Consider the following 18,252-nt stretch of genomic DNA (forward strand, 5'->3'; position numbering starts at 1 on the left):
AATTTCAAATGAAAGTCAGGAGCTAGTTATAAACAAAACAAAACCATTGAAATTACTGTAACGTTACTGTACTTACACCGACTAATAATCTGTAGTTGTTCTGAAGGCCCCTTTCATTCAGTTACTCTGCGAAGTCTATTTTGTGTCTGCATCGGTCGATGACCTCCATTGCAGATCCACCAATCACACGAAAGTAGGTTACGGTCGCTCATGCGCAGAGGCTGCAGAGTAATTTGTTGATATCCTGCTTGGTAGTATTTAGACTAAAATTCAAAGCTAGGTTATACCCCAGGTGAGGGGATTTGTTTGAATTAGGAAGTGCAGGTAACTGGAAGAGCATCTATATGAAGGGCTGATGGAAAACGCAAGGGATTTGGTGAGTTGGTTTGAAACATTTTTGGGCCGCGAGCCTCCGTTTCCAGTGGATTGTTCAGGCTAGTACGCCTCCTTTGTTGTTATCTGTTTACGATAGCCAGCTAGTGGCTCACCCATCTACACATAATACTAAAGCTCTTTCTTTCGTCTCTTTCTCTCTCTGAAAAAAAAAACAAGTAGAGTTTTCTTACAAGTCTAACTATTGCAACTATATAATAGACGAACGTAAAAAGGCTTTGCTCTGAAAAAAAAAACCCCTGGAGAAACAGGTTCTGCTAGCTAGCTATGCTAGTGCTGTTTAGCTTTAGGAGGTGTTTGTAATAAGGCCGTCCCTTGTTTTAGTTTCGGTATTAGTTTACTTTTTAATATATATGTATGCAAAATGTAGCTTACGAAGGATGTCTTTGGAAATGGGTGTCTTGAGATATATATATATATATATATATATATATATATATATATATATATATATATATATATATATATATATATATATATTTTTTTTTAAGTTAAACAGTTGTGCGTAGTGTAATGTTTGAGCTGAGATGCTGTGAAGAGGAAGTAAACTAGCTTTGACAACATGTACGCATTGTTCCGGATCCTGTGATCAGACTTCCATATTTTCACGTAGAATTTATTTATTTAGATGTTTGGGCGTTTCGAACAAAGTCATGCTGACTCAGATATGGTTCGCTGATATTTTCCTACCTGAATCTAAATGATGCATTAATGATGAAAGGCGAACTGTAAAACTGCATCTTTCAACTAAAATAAGTTCAGCTTCACTTCAATACTAAAATTTAGCTTAGGGACTTGATTTTTGTTGACATTTGTCTAAAACATCTTACAAATGCTCAAAAAAGGAAATAATATTGATTACAAAAATAATAAAAATGTGAACTAAAAAGATTTGAATCTTTATTTTCTTCTGGTCCATTATTATATTTTGCATCAACCTTGCAATCAAACTATTTCTTTTGCAACTATTGCAGACTGTGTCTGCTCCCCCATTCTTCCCCTTTCTACCTCCCAAGAATGCCTTAGAGCAATATTCCCTTTCTAGCCTCCTCACAGAAGTTGTTGTTTTAAGTATCTTCGTTTTTTTGTATTGATTCGCACAGAGATTGAGATTAACAGTAATAAGAATTATTTTAAGGCACTATTATTGCTGTGCTTTTACCATTAATTATATGTTCAAAGAAAAGGTTAATTTTATTAATATTAAAAACCATGGTATATTTAATTTGAATAAGAGCGCCGCTGTTAAAAAATAAATAAATAAATAAACTGGGCATCTCTTCTGCACTAAAGACAAATTTTTGGCTAGTTTGTGTGGCTAAACTCCAGAACCACAGAACAAGGACATTTGTAAGGAGCCGTTAAAATAAAGTGCAATAGCTCAAAAGAATTATTTTTCTTTTATTGAGTTTTACTAAAGTAAAATAACTCAAAAGGAATGGAGTAAAATAAAATGATTTGAATGAAATATGTTTTTCTGAACAGTTACCTTCTCTTAGACCAGGGGTGTCAAACTCAAATACACAGTGGGCCAAAATTCAAAACTGGAACAAGGTCGCGGGCTAACGTTAATATTTATTGAAAAAAAAAAAATCTTCCTCCAGATTTAAGAATGAATCTCTTCTTATGGACTCAAACAAGTTTTGCTGAAAAACTGAATATGGAACAAGCAAAGCTTAATACTAAAGAATATATATATTAGCTGTATAATACCAGTAGGCCAGCTCTAATAATAATTTGGTATGGCTTTGCGGGCCAAATGTAATTAGGCTGCGGGCCAAATTAGGCCCACGGGCCAGAGTTTGACACCTATGTCTTAGACCAATTTCACTGCTTTCTCCATGACCAATGCCAAAGTAAACGTGTTACATTATACGGAGAAATGGAGAGGAGAACCTCCTGAGCTACAGACACCCCTAAAAGCATCCATATGAATTCATTCAGTGTTTCTCTGTTGTGTCCTCTGTAAAGGCTGAGCGTACCCCACGTTCAGATCGTAAGCGACGAGACTCATTCGGGATGTTTGATGGCTATGACAGCTGCAGCGAGGAGTCCACCAGCAGCTCTAGCTCAGACGACAGTGAGGATGAGGTGGTACCCTCTATCCCTGCTAGTCTGCCCATCATCAAGAACAATGGACAAGTCTACACCTACCCTGATGGAAAGGCTGGAATGGGTCAGTACATGAGGCTTATTTTTTGTGTGTATTGCTTAAATAATAATCTGTGAGTGAACAATAATAGTGTTTACGTTTAGCTGCTGTGGCTCAGGAAGTAGAACGATTATTAGTTTGATTCTCAGCTCCTCAACATTCATATGTGCAAATATCCTTGGCCAAGATATTGAATTACCTAAACAGTTAATGCATTACTTTTGGTATACCCTTTGAATTAAAGCTGAAATTTTTCATTTGTATCACATTTGGTTAATTTAAAATCCACTGTAGTGATTGGGTGGCTCGGTCCCCTTCTGCTCCATTCTACATGCCAAATATCCTTGGCCAAGATAATAACCCCAAGTTGTTCTCCGATGCATCCACCGGACAATGAATGTGTATGACTGTTGGGTAGAAAGTGCCTATAAAAAAGTGCTTGTGCGATTGCATGTGAATGAGTGAATGAGGAAAGATGTATAAAGAGCTTTTAGTATTCAGAGTAGAAAGGCGCTATATAAAAACCAGTCTATTTACCACGTACAGAGCAAAAATTGCAATTGTGTCAATTTCCAAATACTTATGGGGATAACTATAAATGCCATTTACCATTTGTAGACTGCTGATCTATTTCGGTTTGTTTTCACAGCCACCTGTGAGATGTGTGGGATGGTCGGTGTACGAGATGCTTTTTACTCCAAAACCAAGCGTTTCTGCAGTGTGTCCTGTTCTAGGAGTTATTCCTCAAATTCTAAAAAAGCTAGCATCTTGGCAAGACTCCAGGTAAATGCATTATCTTTGATAAACAAGTATAGTAGTTTCATAATTTTGTATTATGTAAATATTAACATCTGCTTTGGTTTTTACAAGGGCAAACCACCAACAAAAAAGGCTAAAGTCTTACAGAAACAGCCTCTCATGGCAAAGTTGGCAGCTTATGCCCAGTACCAAGCAAGTCAACAGAACCAGGCCAAACTGAAAGCGGGTAGGCTATGAAAAAGCAATCATGATGGGGCTCATATTTCTGCTCTTTTTGATGTACACAAGCAACAAACTAATTGTTGTTTCCGTCAGTGGTCGCTGGAGAGAGTTTTGACTGGGGGCAGTATATCTGTAGCAGTAACACGGTGGGGGCTCCTGTCAGCTGTTTCAAGCATGTAAGTAGCTGGAGCTGAGAATATGGTCACCACTGATATGATACTATGATTATCATAGCTGATAACTTCTGTGCCTCAGGCCCCCATGGGAACATGTTGGGGAGATATTGAAGTAGGTGTGAGGATTGAAGTGCCCAACTCTGATACCAACTTCTCCACCAAGGTGTACTGGATAGCAGAAATCATAAAGCTAGCAGGTAAACACTACAAGTAATTAAGGTAAAATCTCTCACACAACCCTTGGGGTGTTTTTAATTGTGTTTGTGTCTTTTCATTTTTGTGAACTCTGTTAGGAGTAAGTGTTAATGCTGAATAAGTACATCACGACATAGCAAATGTATGCAAAGTCCAATGTAAAAGTCACACTGAACATTTGAACAGTTAGTTTCGCTGTTTCCACAACAAGTAGTTGTTGTTGATGAGACAGTGAACCACAAGAGAGGCATTTGGCTTTACATAAAAGAGAACTTGCAGCTGCTAGTTGACTCAGAATCGGTGTAGTAAGGTTGGGTGATTGGACGAATTTATCAACGATCAACGATAGGCTGAGCCTTTCGCCAATCGTTTTTACAAGAGCAATTTATTTATTTGCCCGTTAGTAAGTTTGCTAATAATGTTGGTTGAAGCTAAGAGAAAAAGTCAACAAAAACAATAATAGCGCTGTTTTAACGGCACCCTCCTCAGTGTGCCCCCAAATGCAGCGATCAATTTACACAAAGTCATAACAGAAAGAAAGAAAGACAGTATCCTATGTTCAGTAAAAAACAAAAACATTTTATTTAAATAAAAAAATACAATGTTGGGCAGGGAAACAAAGAAAAACTGGTTTCTTTTTTCCACTTTAACCGTGTTTACTAGGGGTGCAACGATATTCGTATCGATATTGAATTGTTCAATATAGTGCTTTCGGTTCGGTACGCATATGTATCGAACAATACAACATTTGTAATTTATTTTATCAACTTTCCTTCTGACGATGCTGTCTGTGTTGAGCGCTCAGTGAATCTGCGTTCGACTACTCCGCCTAGGCTGCACTGTCGAGCGCAGATCCACTGAGCGCTCAACACAGACAGCATAGTCAGGAGGAAGAGCGCAGGGCAAGCTAGCGAGACAGAAGTTAAGCTCTCCTTGCAAGATGGACCTCCCCCACCCTCATTCAGATCTGGCGTTTGGAATTATTTTATTTGGTTTTCATGTGACGTATGACCCTGAAGGTAAGCGAGTCATGGACTAAAGTAAAACAGTATGTTGGATGTGCCATGCAATGCTCAATTACATGGGTGGGAACTAGTGTGTTAGCGCAGTTAGCTGGCCGTCTAGCCCCATGCACGGGGCGATCGGCGGTAGCTCGTTAACGGAGATTTGCCGTGTTGTGGCGTTAAGGTCATTTCAACGAGATTAACCTGAAAGCACTAGTGGGAACACAACGAATATGACTGCACATTTACGCCGACATCATCCTAGTGCAAAGACAAAAACAACAAGCATGCTACTAACTTTAGCCGAGTCATTTAGACAGCTGTTAGCACATGATTCTCCTTATGCTGCTGAGAATATAGCCCAGAAGAAGCGGATAGTATAGCTTTTATTTTGGAAAGAGACATTTCTCTGTAATAAACTCTCTTTTCCAAAGATGAGTGATTCCTCAATCAGATACAGGGCTCGCAAAATCGCTAGCCCGACGTCCTGGGGCTAGCGATTTTTTTCAGACGGGCTACCCTGCCCGTCGGGCTATTGTAGGAAGGAAAAATATATGTCAATGCTTTTGCATTCTTTCAGAAATGTAGCTGGGTAATTATGTCATTGGCATCGGTGAGCCACTGTCAATATGTGACATATTGAAATCGCGTTTGAATTTGTGCTTGTTTTTTTGCTTTCACTTTGCAATCGTGCGAACATAGAGAGCGACAGCACTGATCTGTGAGTGATGATAATTTGTGCACCAATTCCTCTGACATCGTCTTATTAATCGTTAGCTTACTATGCAAACATGACAAGTGAAATCTCCCGCAGCTTAAACATGTGAGAGGTTGATCGCGCAGAGAATCGCTGAGCTTATGTGAGTGCGTGTGTAAAAGCAGCAGGATATATATTTTAGTTCTGCTGAGCCAAATAAGACAGGTCAGGGTGAAGAAGTGACAGCCAAAGAAAAGCTTACCACAAAACGGAGAAGTTATGACAAATCAGACTATAAGGCAAAAAGAAAGTGCAGCTTTATGGTTTCATGGACAAAAGAATTTCTGTGGCTGCAATATGACGAGCTAAATAACCAGGGCTGCACATAAGTGGTCTGCAGGTGTGCATTCGCTGTCAAAATAAAAAACACGCACAAGGGTTAGGGTTAAATTTAAAAACTGTACTTTTGAGTTAAAATATATATTTATAATTTTAATAAATGACAAATTAAAAAGGCATGAACATTTTTTTTGTATTGAAAAAATATCGAACCGTGACACCAAAGTATCGAACCGAACCGAACCGTGAATTTTGTGTATCGTTGCACCCCTAGTGTTTACAGGCTCTTCCAATGTTTATCTGTCTTACACACTCGACCAAACAACAAGATACAAAATGTATGTTAAAAAATGTTTCTTCCAGCGAACATAAAAAAAATCTTTGACGTAAAGTTGTCTTTTGTGCGATTTGGTGCCTCTCAAATAAACAAATGACTAATCAAGAACGTACCTATATTAATACTGAAACAAACAAGAAAAGAAAGTGAAATATTCCCTCCAAAAAACGTATAAATTCAAAAAGTCACCTGTGCAAATATATCACCTATCGTCATTTATTGGACTGACGAATGCCGGTTGGAAAAATCCTACATATCGCCCAACCTTGTAAAGTTGTAGCCTTAAGTTTTTCTAGGTCTTAATACTACACACTGACATGCTGCAAGAATAGTTGTATTTTTTTTTTTTTTAAATTACAGTACTAAAATAGTTTAAAAATTCATTCTCAATTGAGCCAATATCATCCTCATTAGTCAGACCCATATCTGTCAAGGTTTATTGCTTTGTCCTGGCAGCAATTGTGTTGATGACAATACTGACAACAAACCTACACATAGATGAAAGTACCAGATATATCCCTCTACCTGAGCTAATAAAAGTCTGTATTTGATTTTTAAGTTTTACCATAAACAAAGAAATAAGCAACAAACCCCTTCTCCCATTCCACATGTGACAGTCCACATCCCAACAAATAAAATGTGCAAGTTGACATCAGAGGGGGAAAAAACCTTAAAAATAAGATGTTTACATTCATTGGTATGTTTAGCTGTCACATGTATTTATCATCTATGTGTAAAGTACAGGACAATCTGATTTCCATTCCTTCACTAAGGCTTCACTTCAGACATCTTTGTTATGAGCTGTTAAAGAAATTCAGCACTGAAACAGAAGTGATTTTCTGAGATTGTTTAGAAAGAAACCTTTGGAAAAAATAATGTGCACATTTCCACGAGAGAAATCCCACGCCTGATTCTATCCTAGCCTGCTTTTTACATCCAACACAAAAACTGCAGTCGTGGTGCTTTCGATTGTACTCAGAACTCGGAAATTCTGCCTTCTGAATAGGAAGATGTAGGTAACACCAGACTGCAGATGAGCTGCATACAGAGCTGGACTGGGACAAAAAAATCGTCCCGGGCATTATAGGAAAAATCATAAAGCCTTTGAATGAAAATAAACACTGTTGTGACAGTGATGTACACTGTTCTGATGGTATACATGCATCAATCTATCAATTGTTTGTTGTAAGACTCAGATAATTATTTTTTTTAAAGGGAGACATTTTAAATGAGAATAAGAAAGTATTTCCTTGTGCCCCCCTTTCCCTTTTAATGCTCTACCTGGCCCCCTGGCAACACTTTGCTAGACCCGCCCCTGCACAGTTACCAGCTGTCAGCTACTTAGAAAAGGATCCTGGTGTTATTTGTCTCTCAGAAACAGTTCATTTATTAAGTATTAATAAATAAGCGCTTTTCACAGCGCTTATTTATTAAGCGCTGTGAAAAGCACTTAATAAATAAAGTTTACTTACTTACTTACTAGTTTACTTCATAACTTCCCTTCAACTCATTCATGTTAACTAAAAGGTAAACCTGTTTCTCCATCACAGCTCTGATGATTCAGTAAGGACATCTCCTGGTTTCATCTTCATGTTTCCCTCTCACCACATATCCAAACCGACATCATGACCAGCAGCTTTACAGCTGTGGCTCCAGCAAACATCAGCTGATACTAGAAAGTAATTTTAAATAAATTCTAACAACAGCTGATCAAGCTTAAACATGCTGCTGTTGTTTAGCGCGACATCCGCTGGTTTCCTCTTTCTGGCGCAAAGTGGGCGATAAATAAACACGAGAGAAAAGCCGATCAGCTGATCATTGATCAGTTTCATGATTGAAGTAGCAACAGGAGAGAGAGGGGAGAAGAGGCAGCTGTGCAGCAAAGACACAGAATAACTCCAGCTTTGTGTCTTTTTCATTGTAGCTGAAGTCCGGGACAAACTGTGTTCCTTTTCACCTCAATACGAAACGTGTAATATTTTCTCTGAATACGAGACGATTCCGTTTTTTACGGGACGGTTGGCAACTCTAATAATTAACCTTATGAACAAAATAAAGTTCAACATCAGTAACATAGCACCACCCAGCTGTATAGAAACTCCGTCATGCTAGCTAGCATGCAGTACGAAAAAGTCAGCATAACAAAAATAAACTCCACCTAAACTTGGTTTATATCTGACCCAGATGGACTGCAGGTCATAACTTCTTACCTGAAGTTCAGTTCACCTGACACTCTCGGACCAGCGGCCGCTTCGGGTCTCTCCTCTTGCCTCCCTTTTCCTTCATCCACCTGCTGGCCTCCACCACTTGCTAATGTTATTGAATCTGTGGAAGCTCCGCAATAGCCACCACACGAAGTAACGAATAACGAGCCTATTTAAATCCCAGTAACGAGTAACGCGTTCCCGGTTTTGGCATAATAACTAGTTACCGTGCTCGTTACCACAATAATAACGTAGTTACTGTAACGCGTTACTTAATAACGCGTTAGTCCCAACACTGTTTATACCACATGTGAATACGGTCTTTGTATCAAATTTTTTTTCTCCAACTAGTCAAGAAGCTGAATATAGAATAAGCAAACTGACCGCGGATAGTGGTCAATTTTTCAATCTACTGTTTCTGATGTCAAGAATTAGTGCGCACATTAACAGTGTTTCCTCTTGTTCTTCAGGGTTCAAGGCTCTCCTGCGTTATGAGGGCTTTGACAGTGACACAAGTAAAGACTTCTGGTGTAACCTCTGCATACCTGAAGTTCGCCCTGTGGGATGGTGTGCTTCAAGTGGCAAACCCCTCGTACCTCCAAAAAGTGAGTGTTTTGACAAACAAATCACTTAAGTTTTCTTTAGCACTATGGTTAATTATTGCTGCTCTCTACAGGCATACAACATAAGTACTCTAACTGGAAAACGTTTCTTGTGAAGCGCCTCACTGGAGCTAAAACACTGCCACCTAACTTTAATGATATGGTAAGGCATCAGCCCAGTATTGTAAAGCTGCATTTTATATATTTATTTTATTTTTAAGTGTTCTTGCTGAACCTAAAATTACAATAAAACATTGTTGTTGTTTCTGTTCATCCTTGGCTGTTAAATTTCATCTTGGTTTAGTAAACCTGTCACTCATTTTTCACTGAAGGTACAGCAAAACATGCAATTTCCCTTTAAGAAGCTAATGCGAGTTGAGGTGGTTGATAAGAACTATCTCAGCCGGACACGGGTGGCGCTGGTAGAGCAAGTGATTGGAGGTCGCCTGAGGTTGGTCTATGAGGAGAGCCAGGGTGGAGCTGATGACTTCTGGTGCCACATGTATAGCCCTCTTATCCATAATATAGGCTGGTCAAGAAGCATTGGACACCGCTTCAAACGATCTGGTAGGCACACTCACTTTGTAAGGAGTCTGAGGAATCAAAACTTGTGAATTTTGAAAATTGTTATAGTTGATCAAGTAACAGTCCGGTGTGAATGTGGGTCACGTGTGTCAATATTTACTTGAAATCTTCATTGACACACGTGACTACAACAATGCCCACTTTATGTGTAACCAGTCATTTTCATGTATTCATATTCTAGATATAACAAGGAAATTAGATGGTCAAGTCGATGCTCCTCCACAGCTCTTCCAGAAGGTAAGACTTGGCAAAAGAACAGAATATATTTCATCCTTATTATCCCACATGTGAACCACCACTAAAAGTCCCTGTTCCCTTGCAAGCTTCCCCCTTTGAAAAGCAGATTTCACACTTCAGCTAGGAAGATTTTCAACACACAGACGTGATGTACTGTATGTGTGTGTACATGCATGATGAGTATTCAGCCAGGCATAACAGTGCTACGACTGGTTTGGATTTATATTTAAAAAATTAAAGCACTCCTTTCATCAAAATGAATAAATACAGGATTAATGAATCTTTAAACTCCACTTAAATTCAAATCCAAGTGGGGAATAAGACCTGAAAACATCTTTTTCTTTACTTTAATGTCCCCTTTAATGAACTGGATTTTTTTTTGGCATCAAAAAAGCAAGTTTAAAACATTATTTGTTAACCAATATTTTGAAAGAAAGCTCGCAATCAAATAATACTGTGTTGCTTTTAACTGAAATGGCACAAATAAGGCTTTAAACGTTACTAAATACTTATTTATTGTCTGAGACTTTAAACATGTCCCCATAGTGTCTACTTTTCTACTCCTTGATCCTGGAGGCACAAACCTTTACAGGTGCATTCCCAAGTCAATCCTATTATAAAATGTTGCAGTTTCAATGTGAGTTGTCAATTCCAAACATAACAAACATTGAAAGTTATAACCCTTTATGGTATATAGTTTTGTTTTTTTATTTTTAGAAAAAAAACTTTAACCTAATTTTTTAAGTGCTTGGGGGTCCCTGTTAATATAATAAGAAATATGTCTCTTCCACTCTCGAGCAAAATTTGTTTTGTTGCCTCGTGGTAGCCCTGTGTTATAAGGGTACCAAAATTTAAGTTTCATACTTATGTAGTAGATTCGGTGGGAAAGAGCTATTTATTCAAAATGTTATTGTGTAGTTTAACAAATATGAAGTTAATCCTCATAAAAGCATTTAATCCAACAGTGGTGTTCTGTGCTCTTGCTCATACATGCATGGATTTGTCTGTCTGTTTCTGTGTGTCTGATGTTGACTACTCCATTTGGAACTTCGTAAAATGGAGATGGATACTACATTTCTGTCATTTGACTTTTCAATTATCATTTCATCCTGGTGCATGACATTGGCACACAGTCCTTTTCAAGCTCCAGAAACGTTTGTGTACACAGATCATTTACATACACAAACTGTTGCTTAACCATGAACATCACATATGTATCACCCTTAATTGAATTAGAATAGCTTTTATTTATATATATATATATATATATATATATATATATATATATATATGTGTGTGTGTGTGTGTGTGTGTGTGTGTGTGTGTGTGTGTGTGTGTGTGTATATATATATATATACACACACACACACACACACACACATACAGACAGAGTGGGGGGGTGCAGTTGCAACTATACTAAATAAGATTATAATAAATACAGTTTAAAGAGGTAGGGATGTTGGTTGCATTGAAGTATAAATAGAAATACGGTTTATAAATAAGACTGGAGGAGCCACGGATTGAATCACCAACCTTCCGATCAGTAGGTGACCTGCTCTACCTCTACCTCCTGAGCTACAGCCACCCCCGTAGCTCAGGAGGTAGTTCAGAGACTCATAACTCATGAAGAAAGCAAGACGAACAGCTTTAACCGGTGTGCTCGGTTGTGTGTGTGCACGTGAACGTGAGTGACTGTGTGTGGATGTGTTTGTGTGACTTCCTGCTGATCACAAAGGGTCATCTCCCCTCCCCCTGTATATGGCTCAACCCCGTTTTAACAGTCTCACCATACACAAGCGCAGGAAGTAAAACATCCTCACTAAATAAGAAAGCAGAACTCTCACATAGGATGTCCCTACAATTAAACACTATAGCTATTGCATCCCCCACATAGATGTAGTCCGGGGAGGAGGACAGAAACTTACAAAACTTACAAATTTAAGTAAAACAATGACAACATTTAACAATTTCAACCTAACAGGCCCGCTTACTGTACCGTCACTCTAATCAAGTTCACTAAGGGGATGACCCTAACTGTCTGCATTCTTTTCATAAATTTTTCTTTCTTATTTTCTTTTCACTTGTCTCCCTTTTATTTTACAGACGAAGGAAGTGGACCAGAGTGGGGACTGGTTCAAAGATGGGATGAAGTTAGAAGCCATTGACCCCCTCAATCTCTCAGCTATATGTGTAGCTACTGTAAGAAAGGTAAGCCAGTTTTGATTTTGCAAAAGTCAGGATGGTGTAAAATGTAAATAAAACAGAATGCAATGATTTACAAATCTCCTGAACCCTTATTTTATTCACAATAAAACATAGAAAACAGATGTCTGAACTTAAATATTTTACTATTTGATGAAATATATTAGCTCACTTTGAATTTCATGGCAGCAACATGGCAAATTTGGGACAGGGGCAACAAAAGGCTGGTAAAGGAAGTGGTACTAAAAAGAAACGGATTTAGGAAGATTTTGCCACTAACCCTAACCTGATCTTAACAGGTTAAGATGATTATCAGTGTAACCAGTATTTCCAGTATAACCAGTGTTTCTCAGAATTCTCAAGGGGTTCACTAATGCATACACAAATGCAGGTAGGCTATTAAGTAACATTGTGTTGGCTATTAAGAAACGGCAAAGCCAAATGGAAACATGATATAGAAATACTACCATCTTCACTGGGTCAAAAGTCATTTGAAATAGACTTACACAAGGTGGAAAACTGTTTTGTGGTCAAACAAATTGAAATTTGAATATATGTTGATCAATGGTTATGACAATTTGCATATTAATGATAGAAGAAGTCACTTGGTGGATGAGTGATGAAATGTTTCTTCCACTGAAAATACTACGTCCAGATGAACAGAATCAATGTTTCAACACAGTGAATATCTTTGTGATTGCTGTAAAATTAAGGCTATAATTGCACCACTGTTATCTTCAATGTGATGTGCCAATACAGTGGAGAGCAGCTACCTGAACTTTATTTCCACAGAAGTACATTGTCTTGTTATTAAATGTACTTCCTTTCTGTATATGATTCTAGATATAGTAGCACCTCTGAAAAATACAGCCTGAAATCAAAAGTAGTTGACTAGAACTCTCAAACGTGCACCTTAAAACAGATAACTTATAAGCTGCAGAGGAAATGGCATCTAACTAATTTGGCAGATCATCATTTAGCCTGCAAAAGTAGATTATTGCTCTATAACAAAGCCCTCCGTAAAGGTAGAACATCGTACTACTCATCACTGACTAAAGGTAATAAGAATGATGGGTTTCTCTTCAGCACTGTAGCCAGGCTGACCAAAAGTCAGCTCTGTTAAGCCAAGGATTCCTTTATTTATAAAGAAATTCAAGAAGTCATCACTACTTAAGGTTAAAATATCATTAGAGAAAAAATTACTGTTACTGATGTAACTTTGTGTACACCTACTTTCAATACCACTGATAATTTATTTATTTCTCATCCACTATATTAAGTGGTGGTTACGTACCACCAGTATGCTTGGTAGTGGTTCCAAGCAATCCAAGCAGGTTAAAAAAATCTAAAGTTATCAAACTGCATGCCACCGAATACCTGGCCAGTAGCATCACTTGATGAGTCATGAGAGCACTCTTGTTAACTAAATCAAAACCTTCATTTTTTTTTTTTTTTAAACCTGTAAACGAGAGAAATGGATACAGAAACAACACCGTGTTCCCAGAGTCTAACGCAGTGCCACAGACCGAGCATTAGCATTCTAGCTTCGAAGTCCACCTTTGTTGTAGTGTTCTTGTCCATTATTAATTATGTGGCAGGACGCGTGGACGTGTTGCTATTGACGACAGTCACGTACATTAGTACTAGTGTTTTGTAATGGGAAACCATCCAAGTTGGGTCGTGGCGATCCGTGGCCAGTTGATCTGGGTTAGGTGCTAATGGAAAAGGGGCTTTACTGCCATCAAATTGTAGCTCCATAGTGTAGTGGTTTATCCTGGTATGATCTCTTGGAGTTTGTCAGGAGGCAGCCAGCATATAAAGTCTGCCAAATCAAATATGTGAAGAGTCACCCCTTATGAACAATGGAGCAGCCAAATGTTTTTGGGGTGTAATTGGTAGGGGTGAGGGGTGAGGAGTGGGGGTTCCTGCTGTAAAATGAAAAAAATGTTTTAAATGGTATATTTTCTCAGTTTAAACCTTCAATCTGTTGTTTTTTGTTTTGTTTTTGTTTTTTTTGTCCTCAGGTGTCAAGAGATTATAGATTTATGAGATTTGATTGTGTTCTGTTTCTAGTTGCATCTACATTTTTTTTTCTAAATATTTTTATTGAGTATTTGTGGATATAGTTTACAAAGAAAAAAAGACGGAAAACACAAACTTTACAATGAATACAAAAGAGAACTTCTCATGTTGGAACAGTTTTCCTTTCTTATTATTTAGCAAACAAGCAACAAGGGAAAAAAAGACAGAAAGAAAACAAAAAGAGGGGGAAAAAAAGAAAAAAGAAAGCCACCGAACATGGGAGGGCGAGGCAGCAACCTTCCGCCAATCAAAATGGCACGCCTAGCCAAGAGGGAACCAAAGGACAGCACCCTGCGCTTTGCTTTTGGAATATGCTTATCATCCTCTCCCGCTGTACCAAAGAGAGCAAGTAGGGGGTTGAGAGCTAGTTTCAGGCCGGTGGCCTTGTTCAAAGTCCAGAAAACCTCCTCCCGAAAAGCATCTACATTTTTGGAATTTAGGTTGTACATTAAAGTTGACATGACATAACTCTCTGCTATATAGGTGTTGGCAGATGGATATCTCATGATTGGGGTAGATGGCTCAGAGGCAGTCGATGGATCAGACTGGTTCTGCTACCATGGCACCTCCCCTTCCATCTTCCCTGTTGGCTTCTGTGAAATCAATAACATTGAACTCACACCCCCTAGAGGTACTCTACAGTTATATTTTTTTTCTTCACTTTGGAACCTTAAAATTTGGGGTTGTTTATGTTCTGACCTTGACACATACTGTGTTTCTCAGGGTACACTAAACTCCCATTCAAATGGTTTGACTACCTCAGAGAAACAGGTTCAGTAGCTGCTCCTGTCAGGCTCTTTAACAAGGTAAGGTTTATTGATGTATATCCTGTGTGGTTTTTAAACAGTTTAAAAATCTTCTGCTAATCAAAATCCCATAACTTGCAATAAAAACACCATCTGCAATTATCTACACCACAGGTGTCGAACTCCAGGCCTCGAGGGCCGGTATCCTGCAGGATTTTGATGTGTCCTTGATCCAACACAGCTGATTTAAATGGCTAAATTACCTCCTCAACATGTCTTGAATGTCTCCAGAGGCCTGGTAATGAACTAATCATTTCATTCAGGTGTGTTGACCCACAGTGATATCTAAAACCTGCAGGACACCGGCCCTCAAGGCCTGGAGTTCGACACCCCTGATCTACACTATATAGACCAGGGGTGGGGAACTCCAGGCCTCAAAGGCCGGTGTCCTGCAGGATATCACCCTGGGTCAACACACCTGAATATGATGATTAGTTCATTACCAGGCCTCTGGAGACATTCAAGACATGTTGAGGAGGTAATTTAGCCATTTAAATAAGCTGTGTTGGATCAAGGACACATCTAAAAAATTGCTTAACTCCTAGATATTCCATGATCAACTGTAAGCAGTATTATTGCAGAGGAAAAGCATTTGGGAACCACAGCAACTCAGCCATGAAGTGACAGACCACGTAAATTTGCAGTGCAGGGTTGCTGAGTCCTGAGCCATGTAGTCGGTTGTCAGTTATATGCTGTAGAGTTACAAACGTTCTCTAGCATTAACATTAGCACTATGCTGGGAGCTTCATGATATCGGTTTGTCAGTCTAGCTGACCCAGTACTTTTGTCTGTGTATAACTACAATCAAAACATGTGTGATAACTAAGTTTAAGGAAGTGATTCCTTCACTGTTAACATGATGGAGACTGAAAATGACTTTCCACTCTCCATCTTTGTTTGTCCTCGAAAAATTGTTGTTACAAGTGTTACACAAGTATGATTAATCTGTCCTCATTAAGATGGCTGTAATTAAATTATTACTTGAAAAGTTCTTACTAGCTACTTTTATTTCAAAACATTTGGAGATGTTAACTGTCAATCAGTTAAATAATCATTGCAAAAGAACAGATAATTTGCAAAGATTCAGTCCAGATTTGCGCCATAGCACAGACACGGCACTGGTAAGGTAACAAATGATCAATGATCAATTGATGATCAATGATCAATTCAATTACCACTGACAACAGTATTTTACTAAGGCGATTAGAATACAACGGTAGTATCAGTCAGTGTGGTCTGAATTTGATATCTCTACTAGATTTAAATTTCTCTTATTCATGCTCAAAAGTTGGTCACAGAGTTCCACGGGGATCCAAGAATGAGTGGCCATTTATTATTTTAAAATTGATACCATAGGTGCATCTACTAAAAATTGTGGACAAGTTTGAATATCAGTGACCTTGACCTCAAGGTCCAGGTCAGAGTCCATTTAAAAAAAACTTTTTTCCGCGACGTTTCAAAGAGCCGGAAAGTAAATAAACGGCAGACAGAAATGAGGCAGGTCGAATCGTCTTGGGTTTTACGCATGTGCAGTACTGGAACGTAAGCGTTTTCGGTTATTTGGCTCTCTCTCTTGGCTCTCGGCGAAGGCGGTCGCACTTTTTCTCCTCTCCTCCTTCCCCTTATCTTCCCTGCTTAGCCTCTTGTGTCCTTGTCTTGTCTCGTGTGTATTACTTTCCCTCGAACAGTCTCTCACTGTCGTTCTCTAAAACCTAAAAGAGAATTATGGATTTGATCAACTGGTCTCTGAATGCTATTGACACCCTTTTCTCAACGAGGAGTCTGGGCTCGGGAGAGCCCGAGTGCCCTGGAGGGACTTTCCCTGCCGGATACATGATGGATGGGTGGCAGAACTGGAAGATCATGTGCCTGGCGGGACTGTCGATCGAGGACGCTGAAGATATCTACCTATTCGGAACCATGATAACAGGGTTCTTGCTGATTGGAGCTGGCTTGGCCCTGACTTATTGGAGAAATATGAGAGCGGAACCGGCTGTTCAACCCCCCCCCCCCCCAAAGCTGCCCGCTGGAATCGAAGCGACTGGATGAGGCGCGACCTCTCACAACGAACGCAGTGTGGTTAACACCTTGGAGACGCTTACAGCTGCCGTGAAGACTCAAAACAACACCATTGAGCGTATGTTGGGATACATCAAAGAGAGGCCTGCTCAAAATGAGACCCTTGAGTGAAAGTTGGATCACATCGCAGAATGGCTCACTGCAGTTGTGGGGTCTCAGAATCAAAAGAATGATAACACCATGGAACAGAAGTTTGATACCATCATGGGGAGGCTTGCGGCTCTCCAACGGGAGATTGAGGGACCAGTGTCGGAGTGTTAGGAACAGCTTGAAATTCTCCTCCTCTGAGCTGCTCGCATAAAAAGAAAATTGACAACCTCAACATGCGGACACCATGGCGCCAGCTGGGGCTGGAGCCGAACAAAAACTCCCTGTTAACGACTGTGTGATGACTATTCTTCCCATCCCATGCAAGGCCACCTGGATTGGCTAGCAGACTGTTTACTTAGCCTGATAGGGCGAAGGACACTGTCTCAGCTGAACTATGGACACGCACACACATACACTTACACTGATAAGCACTCACACATTTCCCTTCCCCTTCCAATGCCTTCGATGCTTGTTGCCTCCTGGGGACGGGTCTGGGCCCGCGCTGGAGAGTCGGCGCAGTGGCAGGATGGCTGCTGTGTTGCCTGGGATTACTCCTTATCCCCAACCCTGTTGCTGTTCACGTGCTCTATAATGTTGTACTGTGGACATTTATGTGCTTTCTGTGCAGAGGAGTTTTTTTTGTTTCCTGCTCTCATGCTGTCCTCCTGTAGCCCAGCATGAGTAGAGGTCTCTTTTTTTCCTCTTGTACCTTTCCCATTGTAGTGTACATTTCAGTGTTTTTTTTTTTTCTGTAATGCAACCGTTCTCTGACTTGTATCCCCATGTGATGTCTGTGTTGTATGTGTAAGGTCGGGGGGCGGGTTCATTCCACTGCAGGGCAACCTGCCACTGCATGTGGCGAATAAACTTTGAACTTGAACTTGATTTAAATGTGGATGAACAACTCTATGAAAATGATAGTGTGGACGCGGAGCGTTTTCAGACGTATACACTGTTTTCATATTTATCCGGGCTAGTGTAGATATAGCCTTAGAATCACCAATTAACCTAACCCCACCCCACTAACTGCATGTCTTTGGACGGTGAGAGGAAGCTGGAGTACCTGGAGAGAACCCACACAAACTCCACAC

The 18,252-nt window shown here is 39.5% G+C and overlaps 1 protein-coding gene across 1 annotated transcript in view; it reads left to right on the forward strand.

The window, feature by feature from the left end:
• The first annotated feature begins 207 nt into the window (after window positions 1-207).
• The window catches only part of mbtd1 (mbt domain containing 1), a 35,585-nt gene continuing 17,540 nt past the window's right edge, over window positions 208-18,252 (forward strand). Inside the window, exons 1-13 of the mRNA XM_080873278.1 lie at window positions 208-376; window positions 2,365-2,569; window positions 3,195-3,328; window positions 3,416-3,530; window positions 3,620-3,702; window positions 3,782-3,899; window positions 8,949-9,083; window positions 9,155-9,243; window positions 9,413-9,647; window positions 9,847-9,902; window positions 12,006-12,110; window positions 14,670-14,817; window positions 14,910-14,992. Coding sequence (XP_080729404.1) covers window positions 356-376; window positions 2,365-2,569; window positions 3,195-3,328; window positions 3,416-3,530; window positions 3,620-3,702; window positions 3,782-3,899; window positions 8,949-9,083; window positions 9,155-9,243; window positions 9,413-9,647; window positions 9,847-9,902; window positions 12,006-12,110; window positions 14,670-14,817; window positions 14,910-14,992 — 1,527 coding nt within the window. The 5' untranslated portion in view covers window positions 208-355. The remainder of the gene's footprint in view (window positions 377-2,364; window positions 2,570-3,194; window positions 3,329-3,415; window positions 3,531-3,619; window positions 3,703-3,781; window positions 3,900-8,948; window positions 9,084-9,154; window positions 9,244-9,412; window positions 9,648-9,846; window positions 9,903-12,005; window positions 12,111-14,669; window positions 14,818-14,909; window positions 14,993-18,252) is intronic.

This window comes from Rhamphochromis sp. 'chilingali' (assembly GCF_963969265.1).
Source record: "Rhamphochromis sp. 'chilingali' genome assembly, chromosome: 22".
In the NCBI taxonomy this organism is placed as follows: domain Eukaryota; kingdom Metazoa; phylum Chordata; class Actinopteri; order Cichliformes; family Cichlidae; genus Rhamphochromis; species Rhamphochromis sp. 'chilingali'.